At 34.7% G+C, this 23,262-nt stretch overlaps 4 protein-coding genes across 6 annotated transcripts; 3 read left to right on the top strand and 1 right to left on the bottom strand.

The window, feature by feature from the left end:
- Positions 1-6,970: 6,970 nt before the first annotated feature.
- LOC143555714 (uncharacterized) lies at positions 6,971-7,558 on the top strand. The gene has a single exon (XM_077045220.1). The coding sequence runs from the start codon at positions 6,971-6,973 to the stop codon at positions 7,556-7,558; it is 588 nt and encodes a 195-aa protein (XP_076901335.1).
- A 6,927-nt stretch (positions 7,559-14,485) lies between these two features.
- On the top strand, positions 14,486-17,619 carry LOC143555728 (F-box/kelch-repeat protein At1g57790-like). Its single transcript, XM_077045232.1, has 3 exons — positions 14,486-14,823; positions 15,988-17,109; positions 17,233-17,619. Exons 1-3 carry the CDS (start codon positions 14,792-14,794, stop codon positions 17,243-17,245), a joined length of 1,167 nt encoding a protein of 388 aa, XP_076901347.1. The 5' UTR covers positions 14,486-14,791; the 3' UTR covers positions 17,246-17,619.
- Positions 17,620-17,729: 110 nt separating this feature from the next.
- Positions 17,730-20,226, bottom strand: LOC143555729 (replication protein A 14 kDa subunit B-like). 3 transcript variants are annotated; one of them, XM_077045235.1, is made up of 3 exons: positions 20,030-20,226; positions 18,929-19,184; positions 17,730-17,953 (listed from the first exon to the last, which is right to left on the bottom strand). In XM_077045235.1, the coding sequence occupies exons 2-3, from the start codon at positions 19,182-19,184 to the stop codon at positions 17,889-17,891; spliced, it is 321 nt and encodes a 106-aa protein (XP_076901350.1). In that variant the 5' UTR covers positions 20,030-20,226; the 3' UTR covers positions 17,730-17,888. The 3 variants fall into 3 exon arrangements, with proteins under 3 accessions (XP_076901350.1, XP_076901348.1, XP_076901349.1); XM_077045233.1 differs by having other exon boundaries at positions 18,929-19,187; XM_077045234.1 differs by lacking the exon at positions 20,030-20,226 and having other exon boundaries at positions 18,929-19,577.
- A 2,356-nt stretch (positions 20,227-22,582) lies between these two features.
- On the top strand, positions 22,583-22,978 carry LOC143555719 (auxin-induced protein 15A-like). The gene has a single exon (XM_077045224.1). The coding sequence runs from the start codon at positions 22,583-22,585 to the stop codon at positions 22,976-22,978; it is 396 nt and encodes a 131-aa protein (XP_076901339.1).
- Positions 22,979-23,262: the final 284 nt, after the last annotated feature.

Below are 23,262 nucleotides of genomic sequence, written 5' to 3' on the forward strand. Positions count from 1 at the left end.
TCACGGTGATTTCGTGGCTAAACTCGGTTTTTTCGTATTGTGTTTTGTTGATCGGATGGATGAAGTATGTTCAATGGGGTGGTTCCCGAACTACTTCAACCATCTACCTCAACAACCCCCCTCAAATTCGATTTTTGATTGATTTTGATTATTTGATTTTTGATATTTCTCATTTGTTGGAAGGACCCATGGTGATATATGAAGCCCTAACCAATAAATGAACCCCGGTTACATTTTAAGTTATGATTTCTCAAAAGTTAAAAAATAATAAGACTTGTATAATTCAAATTTTCATCAGTATTGGGAATTCTCAATCTCAAACACAATCCCAACCTCAAACTGCTAATATAATACACGAGTATCAACTTACACCAAATATTTAATTCACTTTTAAATTAAGATTTATTGATTCAAATTATCCTTACACTCAGAAATATTTTCATCCCCGTAACTAAATACAAATTCCTCGTTTATTAAGACTCGATTATCACAAGTTAATCAAACAACTTACACTCGAATATTGAGTGATTTACAAATTCCTCATTTTATTTATCTTATCACATTATTAAAACATCAACAATATTATTGCATAATTTAATAATCGAATGATCTTCTTGTACTTATGGTATCATTCGCATAAACTTTACTCAAAATATTTAATCTAAAATTTCTAAATGTGTTAATACTTAATAATTTATCAAACTTTGATAAAAACGCATTTACCCATCAAAATTATCTGATTTAAATCTCAAAATAGATTCTAACTTATCCTTAAGTTAGGAGTTGACGCTAGCTCAACACATTTTAAGCTCAATTTCCTTAATAAGTTCATTTGTGGTTTACACAACTCATTTCTTAAATAATAATAATAATATATAAAAAAATGTCCTTATTAATCGTAAAAGGTGTTAAACAAGAAATTTCTTGTAATCAAAGAGTTAATCAACTGGTCACTCGCAAAATAACTCCAATTCAGGAGATTGAAACCAAAACAACTCAATATTGTGCGCCATACAAACTTTTGAAAATTTTAACTCACTTACCTCTGCTTATCCTCATCACCAATCACACTGGCAAAACGCAAGTGAAATCGTTAAGTTGTACTATTCCTCGACAATCCACCTGAACCCAAACATAACATCCTAAACAAGGAAAGGCTTACGTCAAAATTCACCGTCATGCTCCTCTTGTAACTACCATCCTCCCATTTCATTCTATGTTTTCATAGGAAACCATCGTTTCATCGTCGTTTGTTGAATTCTCACGACTGCCACATGACTACTATGATCACCAAAGCTATATTGTTAATCAAAAACAACCCTCAACCTTGACAAAGACCGAGACACCTCAAGAAGAAAACCATGCACTGGTCCACACCCGTTGTGCTTCACCTGTAACCGTTGTCGCTCTGCTAAATCCTTGTGCCAGCTATGCACATCGCTATGGCCACCTTGCTAACTTTTGTCGTACCCTGCTTAGTGTACAGACCATCCCACAAACAGCCTACCGCTCATACTCAACCTGGTGTTCTTAATAACCGCACTTGATACCATCACGGAGACCCAAATCATCCCCGGAATATGTGCCATCAACTTGCCCTTATTCATCGAGTCAAACCTATTAACCCCACATCCTTCAAGTCTCCTTAGTCAATCAAGGTCCTTATTACTGATGTGCTAAAAACAGTCAATAAATATTAACTAAATTAAACAAGTAATAAAAACAAGACCTAAAACTCAACTAAACAAAACACCGACAAGTGAACCAGTCAATTGTACTAAGCTAAGTAAGTCCGGAATATCGAACCCACAGGACTCTATAAATTACGTTAATTAACTAATTAGACTCGACAAGGACCTTTGACTGAATCAAATGAAATCCCAAAGAACAATTATTAGATTATTAAGCAATCAGTTGAATTGATTTCCGCAAAGTCATCAATTAGGGTTAATTAATAGTATCTAAAGCAAGCAATCTTACGAAACACTAAACCCTAGATAACTTGATAAGCTAACATGACATCATGAACATGAATCAACACAATAAGCAAGAATATTGTCACTAACTATCCTAGCATGCAATTGACCAAGACACATGAACAACTCCTCACCTTACAGCTATTGGAATTTAGCAAAACATTTAAAACTTTAACCAACTATCAACAAGCTTCTATGATCTAATGGGCCCATTTAACCATAATAATCAAAACACCAAGTAATTGATTAAACATAAACCCTAACTCTAAAGAACACAATCAAAAGATAAAAGATCTACGTGAAGCAATAGTTAACAATCAATCAAGATAATAAATACTTATACGCATCATGAAAACAAAATCAAGTCTTTTACTATTAAATCAACGAAACCATAATCAAAGCATAAGTCCAAAACAAGAATCATGTCTTAAACATGTTCATCAAACCTAGGTAGACATGAAGTCTAGCCTAGCATCATTATTAAAAATAATCCTAAATAAGTCTTAAAAACAAAGAGGAAAGGCATCAAGAATAATGAACAAGGAACGAAAGTTAGAGAGATAAAACCCTTTGCAATTGATCCTCGAACACCCGGATGAAAGCTCTCTCGATCCTCCTTGGTTCCTAGCTTCAAATCACCTTCAACACTTGGTTATCCTTCTCAAAATCGGCTGCCAAAAGCTTCCAATCGGCTAGGTTTGCAATTATACAACGAGCTGGGCCTTAAAACTTGCAAAACGTGCTGACCAGTAGGCCCTAGGCGCCCCGCGAAGGCATCCTGGACATTTTCGTTTGGGAATTTTCGTTTTTTGCTTTTTCTTTATTATTCAACCATGTTAGATCCCTTTCTTGAACTCCAAGTAACGTTTAGAACCTTCTAGACCTTCTTTTCTTACAAATCACCATCTACATGAAAACAAATCGAAACGCTAAGTGGAACAATCATGTAATCATTAACGAGCAAAACGTACTTAAACTTCGCATGAAAAGATAGAAAGAATTAAGTAAAACATGCAAGACACCAAAAGAGTTAAAACACGATAAATATATAAAACTTGACTCAAAACCTAAATTAATAAAAGATAAACAAAACTTGAACTTAAACGAACTTAAAACATTATGGAAACACAACTTTACACGCGATTCGAGATGTATAAATAGACGTATATCAATTACCTCACCAATTCCATACCCACAAGCTCAAGTTACCCATTTATACCATATTGAAAACCCAAATTACGCAACCCTAAATTACGAACTCAACCTATTTGAGCTACTCCAAGATAATCTACTCTGACCTTTGTGAACTAAATTTCTCATGGTACTTCTTGTCACATTAACCCCTCAAGAGATCTGAAGACTTGTATTGTGTTCTTTAGTCGATCTTAGTTATTTATAGTCTTTTCTCAATTATAAATTTATAACGCCTTTTATGGCATCGAATTATTTCAGTATAAACTAATAACATTTCACGTATTTTACGAATAAAGTTCACATTAATTAAGTAGATTGGTTATTAAAACATATATCTGCCTCATTTTTTACCCTCCTCAACCATCCCAAATCATTTTATTAACCTCAACTATTAATAAATTATTTCTTTGCAACTTTAAGGACTTACATTTAAATAATGTCCTAGAAATTTATGAACTTTTTCCTAATTTATAGTCTTACATTTTTAAAACTTGTGCTCTCTCACAAATTAATGTTTTCAAACGCTTTTGTAATCCACACGATGGAACGAATTATGCGGACCATCCGACGACCTAAGTAATTATGGATGCATACATAATTACCCAAGTACTCGCATGGAAAACATGATACGTACAATCGTGTGTCATAATCCTAGAACCAATGGTCGTTTGGGATAACGGTACAATGTTGAGATGATAAGAACATGGTGGATACGCCGCTGGTACATCCTATATATAAATGTTCTTATCAGATTGTCATTAGTAGCGTTATTCTATTACTTTAAGTTTCGGGTTATGATAAATTTTAGATTTGTAAGATTTCTTTCTGTAATATGATTAGTTTTATATTTCAACTAACCCACCCAAGTTCCATATTATTTTAAATCATAAGTAAAAATTTCCTTTACGGTATTGAAATAATATTCTTTAATTTCGAGACTAGTCGTAAGAGCCACATTAAATCCATTCATGCTCAAATTACGTCGTCGCCCAATTTGACCTTCTATACCGCACCTTCGACGCACGACACATCTCCGTCACCGAAGATAACTTATACGACGAGATGTCGTGTTGCACCGAACTCCAACTTGAAACCAAACGTAACGTCTCACTCTATAATTTGGATCGTCTATTGTTTCCCAATCGTGACGATCTTCGTGTATTCGTCCTTGATGATGCTCATAAGTCACGATACTCTATTCACCCCGATGCAGTTAAAACGCATGTCGACCTCCGTTTCCATGTTTTGGTGGCCGGGAATGAAGAAAAATATCACAGTATATCCATCCAAGTGTCTCACTTGATTCGAGCACCAAGAGCTGTTTGGCTTGCCTGATCAACCCCCAATTCCCGCTGGGAAATTAGCGAGCCATAAAATTCGTTACGAAACTCCCAAAATACTTAAAGTCGTAATAACACCGTTTGAGTTATTGTTAATCGTTTGACCAAGTCGGTTCTCCTCAATTCCTTATTGCGAGGAGTGCCCTACCAGTATAGTAGCCCGATTTCATGTCAAGGACATCATTTGCCATCATAGGACACCTATGACCATTATCTCCGATCAAGACAATCGATTTATCACTCGTATTTGGAATTCATTGTAAACCGCCTTGACCTAAACGTCGCTTATCATCCGCGAACCGATAGTTAATAGGAGCTTGTCCAAGAAACCTCCGAATCGAATCACATTTATTCGTCAAAACTCTCTTGCCACCCGTAGCCGTCAAAAGAGCTACGCCGATAAGCGTCGTAAACCTCTCGAGTTCAATGTTGGTGATCGAGATCTCCTCAAAGTATCTCCTTGGAAAGGGGTAGTTCGTTTTGGCAAAAGGAACAAATCATCTCCTCGTTTTGTTGGCCCGTTTGAGATCGTTGAAAGGGTTGGTAGAGTTGCGTATCGTCTAAGTCTCCCTAAAGAGCTCTCCAATGTTCATCCAACTTTTCATTTTTCCAATCTCAAAAAGTGCTTAGCCAAAGGGAATCTCCACATACCCCTCAATGAAGTACAAATTGATGAATCTATGCGTGTTATCGAGAAACCCGTTGAAATCGTGGATAATATGGACAAAGAGACCAAGCGTAGTCGTATTCCTCTTGTCAAAGTTCGTTGGGAATCTAAACGTGGTCCCGAGTTCACTTGGGAACGTAAAGACCAAATGGAGTCCAAGTACCCGCACCTCTTCGTTACGGCTTAATTCCTAATTTCGGGACGAAATTTCCTAAACTAGTGAATGCTGTAACATTTCGGGTTTTCATTTTCATATCTTGTAATTAAACCCGACCCATTTAAGGGTTCGGGTCACTCATTTAATAAAACTGACACATTTATTAAGTATTTTTTGTGTCTTAGTTTTATTATTTAATATTTTAAGTATTCAACATACAAGAACTTGACAATTTCCATCCAAACTCAAACTATAACCCATTCTCGTTCCCATCTATAAACTCCAGGGGCCTAACCTGTAAATTCTGACATTAAAATAATATATTATAACCTAAATCATCACCTGGTCCGACCAGTCAACCCAAACCCGACCCGGCGCACCCAACATCTTCAAAATCATCAATTCCCGCTCGTTCTTGACCGATTATCTTAGGAAATTAGCATATTCCATCGAATAAACGCGTAACCGACACTCAATTTTAGTAAACGCGTATTAATTAGTCCGTATTGTGAGCAATTAACCTTATTAAGCCCGAACAAACCCTAACTCGTGATCTTATATAATCCCTTCGTATCAGATCAATTAAACTTGCAGAAACCACATCCTTTACGTTGCGACCCTTTCCCCTAAAAGCAATTAAGTTAACAACAACATATCGGCACCTAATTGAGGCCACTCATGGCCGCAGCTAACTCGAGCATTCTCATCATCTTACCGAACGTTATAATTCAATTATCAAGATTAATTGTCGGCAAATCTCGGGAAGCTTGATCGTTTTCCATCCTATCCTATTTCTTTTATTATCTCGTCCTCGCTAATCCTGCATTATGGTAAGTAAATTCACATCCCCCTTTTTACCGCTTTACAATTTTGGGGGCGTTACGCGTTCAAAATCAATTTATTGTTTTCACTACAATTCCGTTATATGCATAATTGAAATTGCTCGATTAGTTGTTATGTGTGAATGTAACTATGTGTTTATTTTATGTTGGTTGGTACCTCATCCTCATTAGTATGATCATACGCCGTCGGAGTAAACCCTTATCTATGTGATTCGGTTGAAAAGACAACTTTTATTTATTGTTACACTAATTGTAGTGATTTACGATTATCGCATGGAATTGTCATTTTATTATTATATATACTCAAAACTGTGGTTTACTTGCTCAACTTTATGTTGACAAAATATATATTTTCACGCATGGCGCAGGTAGCTTTATTGGATGAATCGAGTATTGGAAGTTAGATGAGACCTTAGGTTGCTTGATGAATGAAGAACATTTTCTTTTTGTTATAAGTTATTTATTATTGATTTGTAACGTTATTGTTAAGACAATGTTTGTGCTTTTGAAAATTGATATATGAATGAATAATTTAGATATTGACACGTGTATTTTACTTAGTGTCTTCTGAGCTATGATACAATCAATGTCTCGCCCCAGCATGTTCCGCCGTAGGTTGGGGTGTGACACCGGGGGAAGATGCTTTTAAACATATCGGCTAGCGTGGCCGGGCACCGCATTTCCCGAGTGCATGTCGATGGGGGGAAGTGGTGTTGAAGTAATGTACGAGCATTGCTTTGCTAGACTACAAAAAGAAATATGAGGCATGCTAGAATAAGATGTTTGCCCCCCTCATGGGATTTTCAGGGGAAGTGGTGGAGCCGCTTGGTTCTATTACCCTTCCCATGACCCTCAAATACGGAGACCGAGTGAGGACCGTTAACCTACGATTCTCCGTAGCAAGAGCCCCATTGAAGTACAATATCATCCTGGGAAGGACATGGATGAAAGCACTCGGAGAAATGGCATCCACAACCCACAACTACCTTAACTTCCCCACACCAAGGGGAGTGGCCACTGTCCGGTCTTCAATCAAAATCGTAGCAGGTGTAGAGGCCAATGACAAGTCCAGGAGAGGTCAGAAAGGGATCGAGGAATGGATCTTTAATAGGGAATATCCAGAGCAAACAATAAAGATAGGGGCCCAATTGAGTGATAAGTGGAAAGCCAGTTTGAAGGAAATGTTGTTGCACAACATGAATTTTTTTGCATGGAAGCACGAAGATATGACGAGGATTCCTCGAACCCGGGTACAACATCGTCTCAAAGAGTTCCACTGGATGGAACCGGTCAAGCAGAAGAAAAGAACCCTGGGCCCAGAGAGGATCCAAGTCGTGTTAGAAGAAACATGGAAGCTACTACAAGCAGGAATAGTACCATAGGTAAGGTACCCCCAGTGGATCTCCAATCCGGTAATGATAGCCAAATATGACAACAGTTGGCGCATATGCATCGATTTTAAGGATTTAAACAAAGCATGCCCAAAAGACTCTTACCCCTCCCCGAAGTAGATAAAAAAATTGAATCCTTATCTCAGTTTCCTTTGAGATGTTTTTTGGATGTATATAAAGGATATCATTATATACAAATGAACCCCAAGGATGAAGAAAAAACAACATTCTACACAAATGAAGGAACTTTATGTTACACTAAAATGTCTTTTGGTTTGAAAAACGTCGGGGCAACGTATCAACGGTTTATGGATCAGTTGTTTGACAACCAAAGAGGTAGGAATGTGGAGATCCATGTAGATGATCTAGTGATAAAATGTGAGGATGAAGAAAGAATGTTAATAGATATAAGGGAAACTTTCCAGACTTTGAGGGGGGGCTAATGATGTGCGTGTGCACAGTGTGTCGTGTAATTTGAATACGGAGGAATTTAGATTTCGCACAAGATGGTGTTTTAATTTAAAAATGTGATTTCTACTAAGACTAAACACACACAAATAGACTAGTGTACCTATTGTATATGTAGAATAGTATTGGTAAGAACCAAGTATTGATCCGTGGACACAAATATTTCTAATAATAAACCTTCATTTTAATTTAATCGGAGAAGATAATCATTTTTGGGTGATTTTTAAACTTTTTAGAATAATATATATATATATATATATATATATATATATATATATATATGAGATGGAGCTTGCAAGAAGTGATATTGCAGCTAGAAGTGCGAGAAGTGAAGACGTAACTCCACTAATCCCTAATTTTACTCTCTTTCTTATGATGTTACCTACATGTATGTAGATTGGTTGTATTTATGTCTTAGCTACACACATTCAAACCTACCTACACACATATACATGCGTACATACCTGCACACATACAAACATACATACATACATACATATATACAAAAATACATACCTACACACGTACATACGCACCTACACAATAAGAAAGGGAGTGAAAATAGGGATTACTGGAGTTACACATTCACTTCTCGCACTTCTCGCTGTAAAAAAAACTTCTGAAATGATCCAATACCTATATATATATATATAATAGGTGAACAAGAAGAGAAATTGTAAATGAGTAAATCAATTATATGAAGGTTACCATCTAAAATCAAGAATCCACTCCATTTTTCCTTAATGATTATAAAGTAAATATGTGGTAAACTTGCTTTAATAATGTATGATAGAATAGTCCCTCATTTCTAAGTGTGTAGCTACACACATTCAAACCTACCTACACACATACAAACATACCGAGCCACATTCAAACCTACATACCTGCTCACATACAAACATACATACATATATACAAAAATACATACCTACACACGTACATACGCACCTACACAATAAGAACGAGAGTGAAAATAGGGATTAATGGAGTTACACATTCACTTCTCACTGTAAAAAAACTTCTGAAATGATCCAATACCTATATATATGTGTATATATATATATATATATACTCGCATACAAATCAGACTCGATCACAAGTTATATTCGCTTACAATGGTATCATCGGTTACAATATAAAGAACTCGATCACAATCTTAGAACTCGCATACATGGGACAGTCGCTTAAAATGCATGAGTTGCTTACAAACATGAACTCGCTTACACATGGGAACTCGCATACAATGTTATAGTCAAGCACAATGATCTAATCGATTACATGTTGAATTCATTTACATGAGGGCTAATCGATTTCATTGTCCAACACTCGATTACATTATGGTGACTTGACTACATTAGGATAATCGGTTACATTATGACTCGAATACAACATTAGCTTACAATATTGGAACCCGATTACACCGATCATTCGATTACACGCCAGAACTCGCTTGCAAGGCTAAAGTCAGTTATATCCTAAACTCGATTACATGTACCTTGGCCGATTGCATTGATTGAATAACAAGACAAGGTTCAATTGACTCGATTACATGAGCAATTCGTTTACAAGGGTACCCTCGGTTACATTGTAAATTCGAATACGTACAATACTCAAAACCAATATACGTGTTGCCATGCAATGATGACCCGAGTACTTAAAAACACTCAATTGTAATCTAATTAACAAGAGTAATTGAGAATGATGAGAGTTAAGGATAAAATAATATTCTAAGTAAGAAGTAATCTAAAACAAGGCCATTAGAGTAGACCAGACTTAGTCGTTTTTTGCTGCAATACAAATAGAACAAATATTGATACGTGTAACTCATATACAGTTAGCAGAGCTCAATTAAAGAAGGGATTAACAGTTAACGGAGAAAGAAACAAGATTCAGTTGAGTTTCTAGCCCCATTTCTTTGTTATGTTTTCGAGGCTGTGTGCATACTCGATGTGATAGTTGATACACTTACCTTAAATGGTAAGTGTATGCCATATATGATTTATTTGATAGATACTATGTTATAAATGTGAATGAAAGCGCGTATTAACAAGGGAGGTATGTATATGAAAGATGAATGTGTATGATATACACACACACACACACACAACTTATGAGTATGTATAATGAATAAAGAAAGTATATGTATGTTATGGATATGCAAAGACAGAATGTACGAAGATGAAGAAATAAGGGATCAAACCCTAATAATATCTTAGAAGAAAGGGATCAGACCCTAATAATATCTGAGATAGAGAAGTAAAAAGGGATCAGACCATAATAATATCTGAGATAGACAAGAAAGGATCAGACCCTAATAATATCTGAGATAGACAAAGGAAATAGGGATCAGACCCTAATAATATCTGAGATAGAATGGACAGTGACTATATAGTATGAAAGTAATAAAGTATGAATGAAACTATGTAATGAAAGTAAGTTAGTAGAGTAATTATTATGTATCTTCGGATGCATAATTGAAGGTAAGTGTATGTATTATATATGTGATTAACTAGAGCTCACTCAGCGTAGCTAACTTTTAGTATGCGCGCAGGTGAGTAGGATGACATAGCTGGCTTGAGGAGGGACACATGGCAGAAGAATAAGAGTCTGACATCTGAAGACTCAAGATGTTTTATGTTTAAATGTTTGATTTTGAAAGACAAGATGTTTATTTAAGACATGTTTATGAATTAATATGTAATGTTTTATGAAAGTTTTAATATTCTGCGAATGTTTTAATTAACTCTGACATTTAGAACTGTGTTTATGAGTAAATCCAACGTCCAATGTAGGGCACCGGTAACGGGGCCTTACATATTTATTACATAATGTATTATGTCTATTACATTATTATTGTTGTTTACTAACTAGGCCCATTGGGCTGGGGCTTGTGGAGGTAACCCCTAACCGGGTCTGGCCCAATAAAGGTTAGGGTTCCATGATGGTAGCCATGGAGTTCCTATATAAGGAGCCTTCATCATTCATTTGAAGGATCTTCTCTTGGACCCTTGGCTCCCATACAGATTTTTGTGTCTGTAAACAAGAGGAAACTCTTAGCAGTCACCTCCATTCCCCCACTTTTCTATGGCAGATCTCGAGAAACCGGAGAATAAGATCAAGGCAGTGGTTCGTTCATCTCGAAGACTGGGGAACTTGGACTTGGATCCGAGCCGGATCCGTTCCATGTTTCTTCAGTTCCGCCACTGATGGTTTTAGTTATGCTGGTGTGCTGCTATAAAGACTTGTAGTAGTTTAGATTTGTTAGGAGTAAATGTTATAATGGAGTTCTGAATAGGGGCATGGTTCATAGGTTTTTAAAGGCTTGGTGCTAGGTTGACATTTGGTTGATATTTATTAATAGTATTGACTTGTTTTAGTTTATTAACTATGGTTTTAGTTAAGTTGATGTTTATTAATAGTATTGCCATGATTTTTGACTTTGGGATTTTTTTGAAGATCTAGTTTTTAGGGTATGTTACTCTGCTTATATTTATTTATTTTTAACGTTTTTTTTTGGCATTATGATATGTTTTGTGAATTTTTAGGCTTGATGGAGCATAAAATTTAGAGGTTGTTGAGCATTTATTTCTAGTCATTTTATGATTTGGGTATGTGAAATCTGATGTTTATAAAACTCTAATTCGATCATATGTTTTTAACAATTAACATATGTTTCGAACATATGTTATAGCATTATACTTATGTTTTTTTATTGTTTTTATTAGGTTGTTTTTTTAACATAGTGAACATATGTTTTTTGAACATATGTTTTAAACAAGTAACATATGTTTTCTTTATACAATTAACAATTTTTTATTACTTCGACCGAAAACCCGCTAAGAGATCGACTTGTGGTGTGACGGATTTCTAAAGAGTGCCGGAAAATGCAGATTTTTGTTAAAAGCCTAACCGGAAAATTGTGAAAAGAGAAAGAGAGGGGCATTGAAAAGTGGTTAGAGGAAAGAGATGATGTAGGAGAAAAGTTGAAATTATAGGAGGAAATGAGAATTTGAAAAATGGTTAAAGAGACTTTACTATATTGCTCTTTTGTATTAATTTAAATGTTTATTGAAATTGATTTTAGTTTTTTATTCACTTTTAATATGGACCACGCAAATCAATTGAATTATTTGAATATGTGGTCTAGGTAGAGTTTCCAGGGTTTTCACAACTCAACAAGGTTTCCATTATAACACAACTTTATATATATATATATATATATATATATATATATATATATAATCAATAATATATATAAACGAAGACATAAAAATCATATGTGTCGCGATGTGGTCGCTTCCCCTTTTTTAGAGTCACCAGATTTGCTTGATTTTTAAATGGAGGCTTCTCATGCATTTGACCCGAATTCATGGCTCTTACCAAACCCAAATATTCCTTAAATAGGTTATAATATCTCATTAAATTAAAAATTATTATCACTAAATTATTGATGTAAAATCTTATAAAATAGGATATAATAAAAATTAATATCTTATTTATTTAAATATATATATATATATATATAGGGAGAGGATCATGAGAGAACTCCATTTTATGGAGAGAACTAGAGAATTAATAATGAATATTTTTAATTTAATTAAAAAAAATATTTTAAAATTTTTTTTCTTTCATCCTTCTTATATGTTGTTATTCTTCACCACAAAAAAATATAAAAATAAAAAAAATTAAATATGCAATACACCAACTTTTTTATAATGCATATGTGCAATAGTGTTCATTTTGATATTTTAAATAGTGTTGAATAGCATATATATAGTTTGTATTGTATATTTGCAATAGTGTTATATTATATACAAAAATTAAAAAAATCGATATAATGCATATGTGCATTAGTGTTGTATTACATATATGCGATAATGTGTTTTGCATACAATTATTAGTGTTGTATTTGCATATATTCAATAGTGTATTGGATAATGCAATTGTGTTGTATTATATGCAATAAAACACTATTGTATATATGCAATAGGCATTAGTGCACATATGCACTACAGTACTATACCGACAAGTTTTTTTTTAGGAACAATATCATCTTATTAGAAGGAGGAAAGAAAAAGAAATCACAAAATATTTTTTAAAAATAGTTAAAAATAATTATTTATTAGTTCTCTAATTCTCTCTAGATCTCACCCCTATATATATATATATATTATTTAAATTAAAAAACCAATTTGATAGTAAACAAAACAAACGGGTCTTGTGTATCATTAAACCATAAGTATATTATTAACTTTCATAAATATTATTTATAATTAAAAAACCAATTTATTAATAAAAAAAATAAGAGGGTCTTGGGTCTCATCAGACTCATATAAATTTTAAATCGGGTTATAACATCTCATTTATTTGTGAAACAATTTATCATCAAACCATAAGTTGCCCGTTTACCTGCCACTTTATTGTAATCACTTTGCTTTACGTAAGTAATTGATATATTTGACTTTATATGGATAGTTACGTATAATTACCATAAGTATATTATTAACTTTCATACAATAAAAAAATAAACATTCAAAAAATAAATAAATATTATAAACAAATCATATAAAACAACCCCAATGCGAGGGATAAAAACTATAATATATATATATATGGGAGGGTTATACTAAAAAGAAGTAGTTTCCTAGGAAGACTAAGAATAAATCATAGTCATTGGATCATGTTAATCAATGGTTGAGATTTAAAATCACCAATAACCGACATAGTTTCCTAGAATTACTCTTTCATCACTATAACCGACATTGTTTTCTAGAATTGTTCTTTCATTACCATTTGTAATGTCAAATGTCAAAAATTTGTTGGTTCTTACCATTCTTAGGAAACTCTTTATTCGTATTTGAACCCTTTTATATATATATATATAGAGAGAGAGAGAGAGAGAGAGAAAGAGAGCAAGGTTATAATAAGAATCATATTTTTCCTAAAAAGTGTAGAAAGTATGTTTTTACAATTAGATCTAATAAAGCATACCGCATAATAAACATACATCAACTAAAATAAAATACACCTCACAATAAACACACTTTTCATATCCACCATCAGATCCACATATCTAACGCACCAGATTACTTCTTATACTTCTTAGACACACTTCACTTCTTATTTTAATATCACCCTATATATAATATATATATATATATATATATATATTAGCCGTTGTGAATGCTCTTCGTTACATAAACCTATATAATAGGTGATGTGACGTTTTAACTAACTTATTTACAATCTACAACACTTATCTAAATAAAATTATTTTGAAATTGCCTTTTGTGTAATAATCATAAACCAAAAAGCATCTATAGACTAGGCAGCAGGAACGTATTAAACTAGTGATTTACATAAATACCCACGGTACCACATCAAATATAGAAACCACCCAAAATCCCAAACCGTAAAATTCCCACATGTGACGTCGTAGTACTTTCAGACATCAACACACAAGAGTAGACCACCGCCAAACGTACTCCCAAACACCCTCAACCCCACAACCAACCACATCTCGCCACGTCACCCCCCAATCCTCATCTACAAATCCCATTAGTTATCACTACCACGTACCCTACGTCCCATCACACCCGATCCCTCCCTTGTGTACACGTGTTTCGGCAATGTGACACCAGTACTTCCCACCATCTCCTCTACATATCATCTTCTTCTTCTTCATAATATTAATAATAATATTATTATTACTCTCTCTCTTAATTCACACACAGTACACCTTCATCTGAACCAGATATGGCGGGTAGGAAGCGAAGGAAACTCAGATTGTAAGCTTTCTTCAACCAATTGATTTCAAATTGGATTAGGGTTTTTGGGGAATTTGGGTTTTAGGGTTTATAGATGCGAGATCTGTGTCTGATTTTACAATTCAGCTACTGGGTATGTTCAATTTGAGTGTATTTGGGCGAAATTGGTTTCCAATTTGAGTAATTGAAAGCTTAATCTGACTTGAATGTGTTTTTTTGTGATATCGTGATTGGGTTTTTGATGTTGGTGAATTTGATTGGTTTATTGAGATGTTGTTATGAAGAATTGAAGATTGCCCAGTTGGGTTTTAGGGTTTTTTGGTAAAGACTTGATTTTTAGGGGTTTGATCTGAGTTGGTTGTTTTTGGACTTGTAGTAGGATCTGGTTTGTGTTTGCTAGTTGAATTCTGTTATTTCTTAGTGGGTTGTGTTTGATTTATGCAAATGTAGGTTCTTAATTTGTCAAAGTTCAAGACTTTTTTCTCGAAATCTTTGTTTTTTCCCTAAAAGGTGAGTCATGGTTCTGATCTGAATGCGCTACAGTGAATTCTATATGTATAAATGTAGGTTCTTGATTTGTCAAAATTCAAGACTTGTTTCTCAAAAAGCTGTTTTACCCCTTAAAGGTGAGTTATGATTTGTTTTGAACACGCCCCAATCGATTATCAATGTATGAATGTAGGTTCTTGATATGTCAAAATTCAAGACTTGTTTCTTAAAATTTTGTTTTTTCCCTAAAAATTAAGTCATGTTTCTGATTTCAACACGCCCCAATGTATAAAAGTTAGGCTCTTGATTTGTCAAAATTCAAGACTTGTTTGTCAAAATCTTGCTTTTTCTCTAAAAAGTGAGCCATGGTTCTGATATGAGCGCGCCCAGGCTAATAATAAATGTATAATGTAGGTTCTTGATTTGTCAAAATTCAAAACTTGTATCTCAAAATATTGTTTTCCCCGAAAAGGTGAGGCATGATTTGTTTTGAATGCCCCCCATTCAATTTATAAATGTATAAATGTACGTTCTTGATTTGTTATAAGTTTATGAATTGCAAGTCTTTCAAAATCTTGTTTTTGTCCTTTAAAAGGTTAAAACTAAATCATGATTCCGTATTGAACACGCTGAAACAAAATTAGTGCACCATATCACCAATGTTCCTCTTTTGACTCTTATGATTTTGCTTTGTAGGTTGTCGGAAACAATAAAAGATGATAAAAGATTGGCAATGAGATCGTCAATGAGAGAAGATGAAGAGGAGGAGCATCACGAGTCATGGTCAGTCCTTCCGGTAGAACTTTTGGAAATAATAATATCTCACTTAACTTTAAAAGACAACATTCGCACCTCTTCGGTTTGCAAAAGATGGCTTTCAGTCGCTCTATCGGTCAGAAAAGTCAACAAACCACCATGGCTCATGTACTTCCCAAAACTCGGTCGAGTTTTCGAATTTTACGACCCTTCACAACGAAAAACATACTCTCTCGAGTTACCCGAGTTACATGGGTGTAGAATTTGTTACAATAAAGACGGCTGGTTATTGCTATACAAGCCAAGAACGCAACGCGTTCTATTCTTTAACCCGTTCACACGGGAAATGATTAAACTACCAAGATTTGAAATGACCTACCAAATAGTGGCATTTTCAACTTCACCAAAGTCACCCGACTGTATTATTTTTACAGTTAGACACGTAAGTCCAACCGTTGTTGCTATAAGCACGTGTCACCCGGGTGCAACTGAGTGGACCACGGTCAACTACCATAACCGGTTGCCATTTGTTAGTAGTAACTGGAATAAGCTTGTTTTCTGTAATGGGCTTTTTTATTGTTTGAGTTTAACGGGTTGGTTGGGTGTTTATGATCCGGTGGAGCACACATGGAGTATCCGTATTGTGCCACCGCCTCGGTGTCCAGATAACTTTTTTGTGAAAAATTGGTGGAAGGGGAAGTTTATGGCTGAGCATAAAGGGGATATTTTTGTTATATACACTTGTTATAGTGAAAACCCAATTATTTATAAGTTAGATCAAGTGAATAAAGAGTGGGTTGAAATGAAAACGCTCGAGGGTGTGACATTATTCGCGAGTTTTTTGTCGTCACATGCGAGAACCGATCTTCTTGGAGTGATGAGAAATAGTGTTTATTTTTCTAAAGTTCGGTTTTATGGAAAACGGTGTATATCATACTCGCTTGACCAAAAACGATATTACCCTAGAAAACAGTGTCATGATTGGGGCGAACAAGATCCGTTTGAGAGTATTTGGGTTGAACCGCCTGATGATCTTTCAAGCTTCAGCTGGGAAAGCTGGTGGTAATTTGCTACTTTTATCTCTTTGTATGTTACCCTGATTTCTATTTGATACTATTAAGTTTATTCCTCAAGACATATTTTTCTTTATATGTGGTTAAAACCGTGTTTATTTGTTTTTTGCAGCATTTCATGTTGATGTTCTGAGCCACATGAAGCAACTATGAATAAGTAGTCCTTTGGCAAATGTAAACCTGAATAAGTAGGATGAAAGTAATCTCAGCATTCATGTATATTAGAAATTATGCTCAAACTGGAGCAGAGCAGCCCCCAAACAAGATTGCAGCTTGCAAAATGGTTCATAATGCTGAGTAGTAGCAGATTAGATAGCTATATGATTATATAGTACTTGTTTAATGTTCCCGGTTTTGATCAATTAATTGATGCATGCTGATTTTGGTGCTAAATCTATATACCATTTGCATCTTTGTTAACTGAAGAACTTGTTAGTAATTTGAATTTGTACTATGCTTAGTCTAGTTTGATAAAAGTTGAAACCAACTATTCGGTTTACTGCACATGTTCTTTTTTTTGTGTGTTTTGCAAGAAACCAGTTGACAAGCGACTTGTGTAATCACGTCAAAACCATCACTAAACAAGACTAGTATATTAACACAAAAGGGTGCACAATGTAAAACATTGTTTTTACTGAACCAAATGTCACAATACTAAAGCCCAATAAACAGAAAAAGAAATAGTATTTAAGAGGTTAAAATCAACATAAGGGGAGCAACAAAACATTCATCTCTTCTGAACCAAGCTGTTGAACACCATAAGAGTCCTCAGATAAACAGATGCCTGTACTCTCCATTAGCAAGTTGGCAAAGCTGGTTGAAGTTACTTGTATCTGTAATGTCAATATACAAACAAAAATAAATACACAATAACTGCAAAAGTGATTTGAACATATCAAAAAATACAATGAGTGCAAAAGAATGTTGAACAGATCATAAAACAATCATCAGAATACATCATGAAAGTTTATTTTGCTTTACTGCAGCTCAAATAACACAATGTGGGTGGGTACTTGAAATTTTCAGCATCCCGTTACTGTCATGTCAATTTTTAAAGGCAAATTTTAATGCAGAACACGGAACCTGGTCCATGAAAATGTCACATCATTGTGGGATGTCCCAAGAAGAAACATTTTGCTTATTTTGCAAAATCATAGACCATATTTATGTGTAGCAAATGACCTAACGTAGCTCTTAGTTTTCATAGCATCCGTGATTTACCACTCATGTAGGGGAGTGTGACTAAATACTGTGGCTAAACCTGTTGAATTCATCGCAGCAACAAGAATAATAGATGTCTTTGTTTTAGTTGGTACTCCTAGATTTAGAAATACAAACAAAACAACCAACTAAAACCAGAAAAACTGATGACTAGTACTTCAAAGTTCAAACTTCTTATGAATGTTTCTTTTTAAAGAGTTAAATAAGAACATCGGTCCTCATACAAATGGTAGTTAGCCAAAAGTAAGGATTTAGAAAGAAAGTACCACATTTAAAAAGGAGAAAAGCTAAGAGAGCTAAGTTTTCTTTTTTTTTTGGACAAGCAATCACATGAAGTCACTTATATCAAAACTGAGGCTTTTTATACAAATCTAAGTGAAATGGCCCATGTAAGATGGTGTATGGTCAAAATAAGATTGACAACATTGCAAATTTTCAATAGCACACATAAAATTCATCTATTATGTGCAGTAAATTTAGTGATATTTCAATTAAATGACAAATAAAAATCATATTTATTAATGCATGCTTCATCTGAAACCAACATTTCAAGAAACAAGAGCTTAATCTTTGAGTAAAAGGCATACCGAATGAATCACCAAAGTTGGTCACTATCTCTGCATGAATGGACTGTGCACTGTCAGCAACACCAATTACTTCAACAAACGTAGTAAGAGGAGCTGGCATTTGACCCTTCACCACAATTTGCTTTTCATCCGTTGATCTCCCGGTCAAACCATTAGCCTCAGGCCGCACTACCTGAATCACTGTTCGCACTCGTTGGCCCACGTAACCGCGAAGAAGGTCACCATTGACAAGGACAGCTGGGCTTGAAGTATCCATCTCCTAAACACATATTAAAGTTCCATCAATTTACAAACCAACATTCTTAAAACAACAAATAAAACAACTATATAGCAAAAACCCACAGAGGACTTTAATCAAACAGGTGGTGTGCACAAATATAAGACAAACCATTGTACCAATTTCTTCACAAAATCAACAAAAAAACATGACCTTTACCAGTATGATTTCATTACTATCACTAGCATACAGCAAAAAACATCAAAAGCAAGTGAGTAAAAAAATAAGTTATCATGTATCAACTTATCACAAGTACAAGCAATAACCTAAAACAACATTTAAAACTACCAAAAAATACACAAAGGACTTTCATCAAACAGATGGTGTGCATAGATATAAGATGAATCATCATACCAATTTTTCTAAACGACAATAATAAAAAGGGCTAACTATGCAGCTTGTCGCCCGTTTGCCTTAAACACTACTTTTTTATAAAGTTCAATTTGTTAATTGGGTTAATTGGTAAATAATAATAATAATAATAATAATAAATAAATAAATAAATAAATAAAACCATAACTACTAGCACTGGCTAACAACAAAAAGATCACAAACAATTGAGTGAAAAAAAGATTATCAACATATCATAAGTACAAACAATAACCTAAAACAAGCAATTCAACAACTACAAGGCAAAAATACACAGAAGACTTTGATCGAACAGGTGGTGTGCATACATATAAAGTATTACTGGCATCCAACAGAATCGTTACAAGCAAGTGATTAAAGAAAGATTATAAGCAGATCTAAGTACAAACAAAATTACAATCAAATAAATTGATAACACGTTAACAAATACATTCGTAGAAGGATTTAGTACATACCTGAAGTTGTGCGTTGCGAATTTTGCAGAGGTGATCGGAAATAAACAGGAAGTCAAGCAGGTTGAGATTTAGAAGAAAGGGTTTGTTTTATATATTTAGGGCTCTATAATCATATGGGCGGTAAAACTTCCCGCCAACCCGTAACTGGAGTGGATCGGACTCGGTCATCTTTATAATAACCCGACCCGGTTACCAAGTTTTAGGTTTGTGTACTCTTTTACAAGTGTGAGTCTGTGTTGAAAAATATTGAAACCGAAAAGAAATGAAAGTGTAAATTGGTTTTGCGCTCGATTTTAGCATGTCTCATAAACCGGCTTCGCTCTGTTTTAACATGAATTTTTTTCAATGAGCTCTTGATTTAAACAGTCGAAAATAAAAAATAACTTGATAGCCAATGTTGGGCAAAATCAATTAGTTTTCCGAAGTTTTATACGTATTTTGTTTTCTTTTATATTTTTGATGATTTATATCTTATGAAGGCACTTGTTTTTTTATCTCGCGATTCGTATCTTCAAATATCCATGCATTAGTTTTTTTAACGGTCTGGTTATAATAGAAAGAAGAGAGTAGCAACTAGCTATTCTCATAAGTACATATACCAATTCAAAAACAAACGCCAAATTACATGCCCACCTCATTACATTAACTCATAATGAGAGAGCGCACTGATACGACATTGGACTTGTAATCCCACATACCCAACCCACCACAAAGGTCAGTTACCCGCCCCGTAATGAGAATCCATCAAAGAAGGTTCAATCCAGTCAAAATAATGTTAAATGACAGCCTCATGTCAAGTCAATGATGCATAATTCAAGGGTTCGACATTTGACTTAAAAATAGTTCCCATAGTATTAGTATGTCGTGTCTTCTTGTAAGATATATCCATCCCTCAAAAATGCGTTTGTGGTCGTTGGTCGATAAGTTCAATCAATATTTTATGAACATACTCCTCGACTACACGTCACCAATTCAAAGGGCCATCATACCTACCAACCTCAGACCCCCAAGCCAATACCAACACACACATTCCCACACACACACAAACCAGTCCCCAAACGTCCCACTTACATTTCCTCTAAAAAAACACCCAAAGTATCGCCCATCATAACCAGAAATGTCACCCAAACCAACCAACAATTATGCATGTGCACCTACAAAAAATCTAATCGAACCACAACCCGCACCACACTCGAGTTGTGTTATTAACCAATGAGGCACCAAAGACAACTGAAACCCGTGAATGGTGACCACCGTGGCTCTAAATTGAGACATCCACCAATGTTGATGTACGCCAAGAATGGCGACTACCTTGGGAAACGATCTCGCCCTCGAGGACAATGACATTTTTTTACTGCGGGTGTATTGATACAATACCGGGCCCATAATCCAGCATACCCAATACATCACAATGGTCGATTACCCGACCCATAACGAGGATCCATCAAAGAGTGTTCAATCCTGTCAAAATAATGGTGAGTGATAACCTCAAGTCAAGTTAATTATGCATAACTCAAGGGTTCAACATTTGACTCATAAATGTTTCTCGTAATATTAGGCTTCATTTAATGCTCGTATTTCCCGATAATATTTCTCTTAGTATTCATAGTCTTGTAAAAGGAACTAGAGAACGCTTGGAAGAATAAAAATGTTTAAGTCTAATCTTTAATCTATTATTTTCTTGGAGAGTGGTTATCTCAAATCAACCGTATCACGCACTATGTACCCCATTTCTAAACCTGTCATCTTAACCCACAAGAACGAGAGACATTTAATGTCTTCATTTATTATATTAACCTTATTTTTACCTTCTTGCCCATATGAATGCTCTTTATGAAGATTTCGTACCTTGAATGCATATACTGACGAGATTCAACACCAATTGCTTATAATTTGCCAAATGATCGAAGTTAAATAAAATGAAGTATATTAAAAATGCTCCATCGACTCGCATGCCTCTTCACGTAATGGGCAAGTGTTGTTTACATTTAAAGTGTCGTGCCTTTTTAATGTATCCATTACATTGGATGATAAACTTTATGACACACGTTAATAAGTATTTAATTAGTATTTGTTATTTGAAACTAAATTAATTGCTTTCTTAAAAACATAAGGTACAAAAAGGATGTACGAAATTTCCACACTTCGTGGTGAAGACTCTTTCCTAGTTCACTTTCATTGTCGCACGTTACGGAGACCTTCTAAACCAATGAGAATTTTTTAATCATTTTATAACAATAATTTTATCATTTGTGTCCACGTTCATCATGCCACCCGTCTTCAACACCACACTTTAAAATATATTATAATTTATATGTTTACGTAGTATCGATTAATTTATTTTTGACCCTAAAATAAGTCAGAATAAGACTCTAAATTCATTCAACCAACACAATATCATAGGCCCACGTTCATTATTTCAAAGATAACGTCAAAAGGTTGACTTTGTTTAAAACATTCCATCCCACCCACCATATATCATACAAATGCCTCCACCCAACTTTGCTCAATCTTGCCATTACACAAACCATCTCTCTTCTTGTCAAAAAGAAAATGTTGGGGAAGAAGATAGGTTCGGTGAAGAACCTAGCCAAGAAGGTTAAGGTTCGAGGTGCCAGTGAGCCATCACTGTCTGAATGGTTACTCAGGGATGGTGAGGAAGAAACAAGTTTAACGGCTTCTTGTTCTTCACCGTCATGCAAAACGCCAACTGGGTTTTTCACTCTATATGTAGGCGAGGAAAGACGTAGGTTCGTTGTCCCCATGGGCTACCTGTCTCACCCTCTTTTCAAGATGTTGCTAGAAAAGTCATCCGAGGCGTTTGGGTTTGGCCAACAGAATGGATTGGTGGTTCCATGTAGTGTTAATGTTTTTCAAGAGGTAATAAGTGTTGTGGAATCTTGTAAGGGGAAATGTGATTTGAGTAGTCTGGTTGAAGAGCTTATGTAGAGCATTTTTGTACCTAGAATAGTAAATACATGTTATAGCAATATGTGTTGGCCATTGATACAACAATATGTTTTGTCGACTTTTGGTTAATTTTTGTTTAGAAATAATTAAGTGACCATGAACATTTGTGTTCTATGAGTCAGTCTTAATGAACTTCGCTTAATACAACTTTAGTCATCATTGTACATGGTTTGGTGCTTCAGTATTACTTGTTCGATGACTTAAGTTTCAATTATAGCCCCCGGGATGTACAATACATCTCTTCTCACCATCTTTATAGTGTA

Source organism: Bidens hawaiensis, unplaced genomic scaffold (genome assembly GCF_021521415.1).
Source record: "Bidens hawaiensis isolate Kalapana, Puna unplaced genomic scaffold, B.hawaiensis_p1.1 tig00018272_1, whole genome shotgun sequence".
Lineage (NCBI taxonomy): Eukaryota > Viridiplantae > Streptophyta > Magnoliopsida > Asterales > Asteraceae > Bidens > Bidens hawaiensis.

What these genes read in the sequence shown, in the direction of transcription:
- LOC143555728 (XM_077045232.1), top strand. Translation starts at nt 14,792, where the DNA reads ATGGCGGGTAGGAAGCGAAGGAAACTCAGATT. An exon ending in AAGCGAAGGAAACTCAGATT is followed by an intron (nt 14,824 to 15,987) that starts GTAAGCTTTCTT and finishes TTTGCTTTGTAG; the next exon opens with GTTGTCGGAAACAATAAAAG.
- LOC143555714 (XM_077045220.1), top strand. Translation starts at nt 6,971, where the DNA reads ATGGGATTTTCAGGGGAAGTGGTGGAGCCGCTTGGTTCTATTACCCTT.
- LOC143555729 (XM_077045235.1), bottom strand. Translation starts at nt 19,184, where the DNA reads ATGGATACTTCAAGCCCAGCTGTCCTTGTCAATGGTGACCTTCTTCGC. An exon ending in CAACTTTGGTGATTCATTCG is followed by an intron (nt 17,954 to 18,928) that starts GTATGCCTTTTA and finishes TTGACATTACAG; the next exon opens with ATACAAGTAACTTCAACCAG.
- LOC143555719 (XM_077045224.1), top strand. Translation starts at nt 22,583, where the DNA reads ATGTTGGGGAAGAAGATAGGTTCGGTGAAGAACCTAGCCAAGAAGGTT.